The 9,460-nt window shown below is 36.4% G+C and overlaps 1 protein-coding gene across 8 annotated transcripts in view; it reads left to right on the top strand.

Annotated features, from left to right (window-relative positions):
- Positions 1-9,460, top strand: part of Flo1 (flotillin-1) — a 235,098-nt gene that overhangs the window by 112,305 nt on the left and 113,333 nt on the right. The window contains exon 6 of one of the 8 annotated variants that reach the window (XM_071663591.1): positions 6,399-6,413. The exons of the other annotated variants lie outside the window; for them this stretch is intronic. Coding sequence (XP_071519692.1) covers positions 6,399-6,413 — 15 coding nt within the window. The remainder of the gene's footprint in view (positions 1-6,398; positions 6,414-9,460) is intronic. 8 annotated transcript variants of the gene reach the window in all.

Consider the following 9,460-nt stretch of genomic DNA (forward strand, 5'->3'; position numbering starts at 1 on the left):
ATATACATACACGTCCACACACGCAAATATACATACCCATACATCTCAATTTACACATATATATACACACACAGACACATACATATATACACATGCACACAATTCACACTGTCTGCCTTTATTCATTTCCATCACCACCTCGCCACACATGGAATAACAACCCCCTACCCCCTCATGTGTGCGAGATAGCTCTAGGAAAAGACAACAAAAGACCCCATTCGTTCACGCTCAGTCTTTAGCTGTCATGTAATAATGCACCGAAACCACAGCTCCCTTTCCACATCCAGGCCCCACAGAACTTTCCATGGTTTACCCCAGACGCTTCACATGCCCTGGTTCAATCCATTGACAGCACGTCGACCCCGGTATACCACATCGTTCCAATTCACTCTATTCCTTGCACGCCTTTCACCATCCTGCAAGTTCAGGCCCCGATCACTCAAAATCTTTTTCACTCAATCTTTCCACCTCCACTTTGGTCTCCCACTTCTCCTCGTTCCATCCACCTCTGACACATATATCCTCTTGGTCAATCTTTCCTCACTCATTCTCTCCATGTGACCAAACCATTTAAAACACCCTCTTGTGCTCTCTCAACCACACTCTTTTTATTACCACACATCTCTCTTACCCTTTCATTACTTACTCAAACAAACCACCTCACACCACATGTCCTCAAACATCTCATTTCCAGCACGTCCACCCTCCTCCGCGCAACTCTATCTATAACCCACGCCTCGCAACTATATAACATTGTTGGAACGAATATTCCTTCAAACATACCCATTTTTGCTTTCCAAGATAACATTCTTGACTTCCACACATTTTTTAATGCTCCTAGAACTTTATGACCTTTAATTCAGCTGTTAAATTAAGTCAGTTTAAGAATATTATCTCCTCATTTGCATCGTCTTTAGTGGGTATGTAGGAGTATATTAGAACATCATTGTATATTTTCCTAGCTTATTTGAAGTATAGGAGCGTTTGCATATGTTATCTTTCAATTTTGAAACAAAAGGTTTTTTGAGCTAAAATATACCTTGAAATTTTTGGTTTCTCAGAAAATAGATTTCCTTTAAAATCTCATTATAAAGAGTATTTTTTATGCTGAATACAAATCTGAGGTTGAAATATCGTTTGATCATCTTTACTGGTTACGTATTAGAATCTTAGAACATTGTTATATATTTTCGATTATTATTTGAAGTATAGAAGTGTATGAATATGTTATCTTTCAATTATGAACCAAAAAATTTTTTGAAGGTAATTCTGTGATTTTTGGTACTTTTCTCAGAATAATAGATTTCCTTTAAAATCTCATTATAAGGAGCATTTTTCTTGCTGAATACAGATCTGTGGTTGAAATATTGTTTGATCGTCTTTTTGAACTGTAATTATGCTATTTAATGAAGTCAATTTGAAAATATTATCTGATCATTTGCATGTACTTTACCAGGTATACATCAGTATATTAGAACATCGTGATATATTTTCCATGCTCATTTGAAGTATAGAAGTGTTTGAATATGTTATCTTTCAATTTTGAAACAAAAAGTAGTTACAGCTAAAATGTACCCTGCAATTTTTGGCACTTTTCTAAAAAAAAAAAAAAAAAAAAAAAAAAAATAGATATCCTGTAAATTCTCATTTTAAGGAGCATCTTTCATGGTGAATACAAATTTGTGGTTCAAATATTGTTTGATCGTTTTTATGACCTTTAATTCAGCTGTTAAATGAAGCCAATTTAAGAATATTATTTGTTCATTTGCATCGTCTTTACTGGATATGTAGCAGTATATTAGAACATCATTATATATTTTCCAAGCTTAGTTGAAGTATAGAAGTGTTTGAATGTGTTATCTTTCAATTATGAACCAAAAAATTTTTTGAAGGTAATTCTGTGATTTTTGGTACTTTTCTCAGAATAATAGATTTCCTTTAAAATCTCATTATAAGGAGCATTTTTCTTGCTGAATACAGATCTGTGGTTGAAATATTGTTTGATCGTTTTTATGACCTTTAATTCAGCTGTTAAATGAAGCCAATTTAAGAATATTATTTGTTCATTTGCATCGTCTTTACTGGATATGTAGCAGTATATTAGAACATCATTGTATATTTTCCTAGCTTATTTGAAGTATAGAAGTGTTTGAATATGTTATCTTTCAATTATGAACCAAAAAATTTTTTGAAGGTAATTCTGTGATTTTTGGTACTTTTCTCAGAATAATAGATTTCCTTTAAAATCTCATTATAAGGAGCATTTTTCTTGCTGAATACAGATCTGTGGTTGAAATATTGTTTGATCGTTTTTATGACCTTTAATTCAGCTGTTAAATGAAGCCAATTTAAGAATATTATTTGTTCATTTGCATCGTCTTTACTGGATATGTAGCAGTATATTAGAACATCATTGTATATTTTCCTAGCTTATTTGAAGTATAGAAGTGTTTGAATATGTTATCTTTCAATTTTGAAACAAAAAGTAGTTACAGCTAAAATGTACCCTGCAATTTTTGGCACTTTTCTAAAAAAAAAAAAAAAGAGGTATAATACCACACCCAAAAAATGCTTCTAAAAATGTGTTATGAATAACTTAGATATATGAATATATCTACGTTTGAAAATAGTAGAACATAATAGAAATTGGGAAATTGCGACATAATGGCATTATGAAGAGTGTGGTCATTTTTTTATATGAAGGTTATATCATAATTCTTACAGTTTTGTGGCATAAATATTCCTGTTTTCAGGTTTACCATCCAGAAAGAGACTACTGAAATTATGGCCTAAACATTATAGATATGTAGATAGATTTACCTCTATATAAAGATTGGATCATATATTATTAGAAGTTAGCAGTGTCATAGCTAGAGCATTTACTCATCCGAGGAGCTCACCACTTGTGTAAATAAGATTTTACTATATTGATTGCTATATATATATATTTTTGTTCCAGCTTAAATACCTTATGATAGGTAAGTGCCACAAACGCATGAGTAATGATGGTGATGCATAAGTTACCTACAATGTAGCAGATTTCTTGCTGCTTATACTCACAGTGATGAAAGAATAGTAAAGAGTGAAAAAATGTATTTGCAGGGGCATCAACCAGCCTTTTGTTGTCAGCTCATGAATGCTTGTCAAAATCATCTTGCATTATCATTATGGATCTTTATATGGATAATAGATAACACCTACTCATAATGATGAATGAATTGTAAAGGGTGCAAGAATGAATTTAAGCACTAGACTAAAGGGATTCTAAGCAGCCCACATCATCAACACATGAACTCCTAACAAAAACATCATTTATTATTATTTTATATCGTATTGGTGCATAACACACAGTACATATCTTGATATGATAGCACTCATGAATTACCTATTGTATCATGTATAGAGTACCAAAAATTGATGAAACCATATTAGAAACAGAAATGAGAGATGACTGAATCACTACTTGGGTGACTGAGTTATTTTTTTATTAGTGAGGCTTAAGTCAGCCACCAACTGGGTGCAGTTCCTAATGGGGACCATGATGCCAATTCCAGGTTGGGGAGGGTCAGTGAATAGTAGGATCTACAGACTATTTTTTTGACAGCTGTGGAGTTTAGTCTCATTTTGTGTTGAAAATAAAAGTTGTGCATTCTGACTTTTGTCGTACTTCTAAGCCAAATATGGTAATGTTTCCACTTCACTTTTTTTCCTATTGAAAAAATCTTTTATCTGTAACCCTCTTCCTCCATGATGATATGCACTCTTGGCTCATAGGATTAACTGACCTTGGAAATGTTAATTTCAAAGTTAGAATAACTCCTCTCTGGAGCAGTGTCCACCAAACACTTTTTCCCAGTTTGCTCTCAGCCCTTCCTTCCCATCTCATTCAAAAAAACATTCCTCTGAACTGACATTAATAACTGTTTGGTTGATGTCTGTGTTCTGTGAATTATGAGTGAGTGAGGTTGGTATTGACAGGTAGGGGACAGTGACATCTTTGTAGCATTAGGGTTGATGATTGGTCAGAGAGCAGACTGGGGCTGATCCATAAGGGTGAGAAGCATTTATCTCATCAAGGGGTTAGAGTTAAGAGGTGTCAGCCCCTGAGATCATTAAAATCTCTCATGGCTTGTGGGATACCATACTGGAGAGAAAAAGTTTTTCATACTTCAAAACTTGCTTCTCTGGCAGGGGGATGAAAAATTTTTGCTGCAGGAACCATATATACTGACCTTCATGTTTTATCCATTGATCCCTGCTGATATTCTCATGTGGTTCTTCATTGTCTTTATTACTTTCATCATCATTTTCTTCACTGAAGTTCGTAAGCATGGTGTGGCAGTCTCTTTATCTTTTAATTGGCATTTCACAAGTGCTTCACTGTTGCAGTTCATCCAATCTACAATATCATCTTCACATGAGCTTTTGGTCACTTCATTGTTCATACCCTTCCTATACCATAACAATTCTAGTACTGCCTGTATCCTTTTACTTGAAAGTTTAATGAGTTCATAGTTGTCATCATTCTCAGGGTTGTCAAACATGAAAACTTGCTTTTCTGGCAGGGGAAAAAAATTTTGCGATTCATTCCTCATTGTTGCCTGTATCACTGAAGCCCTTGCAAATGCCCACTTACTGCCCTTGTGGTAAAACCATTGAATGTGACAAATCCACTTGCAGATGAACAGGAACTAACCAAACTGTGCTCAGACTCATTCCCATAGCAATACTTCATGGAGCAAATTGAGCCATGACCTATCTGCTGAATCACTAAAGTATGACAGGGGAAGATATTTTGCAAAAACATTCCTATACTCTTATACCTAGGCATTGAGATGCACAGAACAGTTCTTTAGGAGGAGAACAGTCTTCCAGCTTTTTGACAACCCACCCTTATAGCATTTATCCCAAGTTTCATCCACAGAATGATTATGAAATGAATCAATGGTCAGTTCTTGAGTCACCTGAGCTTGTTCATTTCTTTTGAAATCCAAGTAACACCTTTACTCCCTTCAGGGCACAAGGATGTGCATTCATGCACATTATCAACAACTTATACACTTGTATCCCAGCCACATTTACACATGTAAGCACAGTCATTTTGTTCTTAGCGTTTATCATGGAAGAGATTGCCTGTTCATCTCATCCAGCAGGTGTTTTCCATGGAATGCAACACCAGAAGAGGCAAGGCTCATTTGCATTATAGATTTGTTTCCGAGTGCTTTTTTCTTTCACCAACTTAGAAAATGTTTTTTCTGCAGTCACTTTATCTTAGAATATTTACTCACCTTTCACTTTCATATAGTGGATATCATAATGCAAGTTAAATTTTACAACCATGTAGTCATAAGCAAGAAAATTCCTCAGCCCTTTTTTACAAAAATGACCCAGAAATAGACACTAGTTGACTTTGGCATAACTTAAGCCTCCCATGCACAGGCTTATCAAGATGCACAGTAGCTGATCTTGATTTGTTTATTTTTATTGTGTTTAGATATATTACCCTTATTTGAATCTCTTTTTACAACGTTATCAGCTTTTTCATATGCCTCTTATTATTTTATATAGTTACCAACACCAAAACATTCTTGTCAGATTATGCACTGACATGCTGTCTGCTAATGTTTTTAAAATTTCAACTTAATGCCAAATCATAAATGGAATGTGCTTCCTATTCTTACCACTGCACTTATCATTGTCAGTAGAATTTTTGTTGGATGCCATTGTAAGAGTTAAATTACTGAAAAAACAGAAATAATGAAAAAAGAAAAATGCATGGGGCATTAATGCCTGATGAAGCATGGCAGTGTATGGTAAACAAAGCAGAAATCTTTGGAAAGTCATGCACCATTTTGATGGGAATCTTAGACTATGGAAATTTGAATTATGAATTGTTTCAGGTCATTGTATATATGGCTTGAAGATCTTCTACCTATATATATATATATATATATATATATATATATATATATATATATATATATATATTTCCCGGGGATAGGGGAGAAAGAATACTGCCTATGTATTCCCTGCACGTCGTAAGAAACAACTGAAAAGGGTGAGAGTGGGGGCTGGAAATCCTCCCCTCCTGTTTTACTTTTCAAAAGGAGGAACAGAGAAAAGGGCTAAATGAGGACACTTTCTTTTAAGGTTCAGTCTTCTGCTGTCGATGCTACCTCGCTGACGCGGGATATGGCAAATGTATATAGGAAATATATATATATATATATATATATATATATATATATATATATATATATATATATATATATATATATATATATATAATTGTGTGCGTGTGTGTGTGTGTATTATATGTATATGCATAGTGAAATAAAAGATGAAATATCTAATTTTACCCTTTCCTTCACCACTGTCGTTGTTGATACTGTACTCAGACCTACTATGCCAAGGTTAGTTTAGTAAAGGTCTCTTAAGCTTGTCATGTTGTTCGTTCATGTGGTACACAATAGATCGCCACACAGTAGGTGTGCACGTGCATTGTTGTATTGCTTGCTATAGGACTTGTAATTATTTGCACATGAAAGGAAAATATCCAGGTGTCACCCCATAATAGCCATGCCATTCTCTGTTGTAGGTGGTAAGAATATGAGAGCTAGAATTTACTTGTACCTTGATTCTAAGTATTTATGAGAACTGATTTTTTTTCACATATACAATAGAATATATGCATTACCTCTCTCTCTATCTCTCTCTCTCTCTCTCTCTCTCTCTCTCTCTCTCTCTCTCTCTCTCCTGATGTCCATAAGGAAAAATGAAACACGATAAGTCACAAGTTATTACTTCATCAGGGTCGATACAGTGAAAATTCTTGAGTGTCTCCTAACACCAGTCACATGAAAGTGCACTTGGGATATATATTTTTCATGTTTATATTTCCTCATGGTTATCAGCAAATACTATATCATGCAGCACTATGACCTACTGCAATATATATATATATATATATATATATATATATATATATATATATATATATATATATATATTTTTTTTTTTTTTGCTTTGTCGCTGTCTCCCGCGTTTGCGAGGTAGCGCAAGGAAACAGACAAAAGAAATGGCCCAACCCACCCCAATACACATGTATATACATACGTCCACACACGCAAATATACATACCTACACAGCTTTCCATGGTTTACCCCAGACGCTTCACATGCCCAGATTCAATCCACTGACAGCACGTCAACCCCGGTATACCACATCGATCCAATTCACTCTATTCCTTGCCCTCCTTTCACCCTCCTGCATGTTCAAGCCCCGATCACACAACATCTTTTTCACTCCATCTTTCCACCTCCAATTTGGTCTCCCACTTCTCCTCGTTCCCTCCACCTCCGACACATATATCCTCTTGGTCAATCTTTCCTCACTCATTCTCTCCAAGTGCCCAAACCATTTCAAAACACCCTCTTCTGCTCTCTCAACCACGCTCTTTTTATTTCCACACATCTCTCTTACCCTTACGTTACTTGCTCGATCAAACCACCTCACACCACACATTGTCCTCAAACATCTCATTTCCAGCACATCCATCCTCCTGCGCACAACTCTATCCATAGCCCACGCCTCGCAACCATACAACATTGTTGGAACCACTATTCCTTCAAACATACCCATTTTTGCTTTCCGAGATAATGTTCTCGACTTCCACACATTCTTCAAGGCTCCCAGGATTTTCGCCCCCTTCCCCACCCTATGATCCACTTCCGCTTCCATGGTTCCATCCGCTGCCAGATCCACTCCCAGATATCTAAAACACTTTACTTCCTCCAGTTTTTCTCCATTCAAACTTACCTCCCAATTGACTTGACCCTCAACCCTACTGTACCTAATTACCTTGCTCTTATTCACATTTACTCCTAACTTTCTTCTTTCACACACTTTACCAAACTCAGTCACCAGCTTCTGCAGTTTCTCACATGAATCAGCCACCAGCGCTGTATCATCAGCAAACAACAACTGACTCACTTCCCAAGCTCTCTCATCCCCAACAGACTTCATACTTGCCCCTCTTTCCAAAACTCTTGCATTCACCTCCCTAACAACCCCATCCATAAACAAATTAAACAACCATGGAGACATCACACACCCCTGCCGCAAACCTACATTCACTGAGAACCAATCACTTTCCTCTCTTCCTACACGTACACCTGCCTTACATCCTCGATAAAAACTTTTCACTGCTTCTAACAACTTGCCTCCCACACCATATATTCTTAATACCTTCCACAGAGCATCTCTATCAACTCTATCATATGCCTTCTCCAGATCCATAAATGCTACATACAAATCCATTTGCTTTTCTAAGTATTTCTCTCATACATTCTTCAAAGCAAACACCTGATCCACACATCATCTACCACTTCTGAAACCACACTGCTCCTCCCCAATCTGATGCTCTGTACATGCCTTCACCCTCTCAATCAATACCCTTCCATGTAATTTACCAGGAATACTCAACAAACTTATACCTCTGTAATTTGAGCACTCGCTCTTATCCCCTTTGCCTTTGTACAATGGCACTATGCACGCATTCCGCCAATCCTCAGGCACCTCACCATGAGTCATACATACATTAAATAACCTTACCAACCAGTCAACAATACAGTCACCCCCTTTTTTAATAAATTCCACTGCAATACAATCCAAACCTGCTGCCTTTCCGGCTTTCATCTTCCGCAAAGCTTTTACTACCTCTTCTCTGTTTACCAAATCATTTTCCCTAACCCTCTCACTTTGCACACCACCTCGACCAAAACACCCTATATCTGCCACTCTATCATCAAACACATTCAACAAACCTTCAAAATTTAGTCTAGATAGGTGTATTTCTGGTGGGTTGGCATGTAGCACTGGGTTTATGGGATATTTTCTCAGTGCTCATTGGATTTATTTGATGTGTATATGGTTTGTCACTGTTGTTTATAGTCAGGGGAAGGAGAATCTGCGAGTATAGGTTTCTAAAGTGAGAGGCATGGATCAGTTTTATGTTTGAATTTAGGGGTTGGTGGTTGTTTAAGGCATTCTTTGGGTGTGAAGTGCCTAGGTCTGTTGCAAAGAAGTGAGTGCCAAGCTAATTGAGATAAGATTGTTTTGGAAATATTTTTGTTTTAATGTGCAGGTAGTGAATGTCTGTGGTCACTAAGCAGCTAGTGCTTTGTTTTGTTGGTTTGCAGCTTTGTTATATTTACATTTGATAGTTTGGATGAATAGACAATGAAGCATAGTTTAGGGTTGAGTAGACAAATTATTAGGACAGTAAAGGATTCTTTCTTGTCCATATCCAGTTCCAGTAATTGTTTGAAGGGCATTTAGTTTGTTTATGACCTTCAAGTTGATGTTTTTGGTGTAGGGAGTGAAAGTCAGATGCATTTCATATGTGGTACTTAGTGCAGTCGGAGTTTTGACAAGAGGGAGTAGTTGACCATTTAGGGAA

Source organism: Panulirus ornatus, chromosome 7, assembly GCF_036320965.1.
Source record: "Panulirus ornatus isolate Po-2019 chromosome 7, ASM3632096v1, whole genome shotgun sequence".
Classification (NCBI taxonomy): domain Eukaryota; kingdom Metazoa; phylum Arthropoda; class Malacostraca; order Decapoda; family Palinuridae; genus Panulirus; species Panulirus ornatus.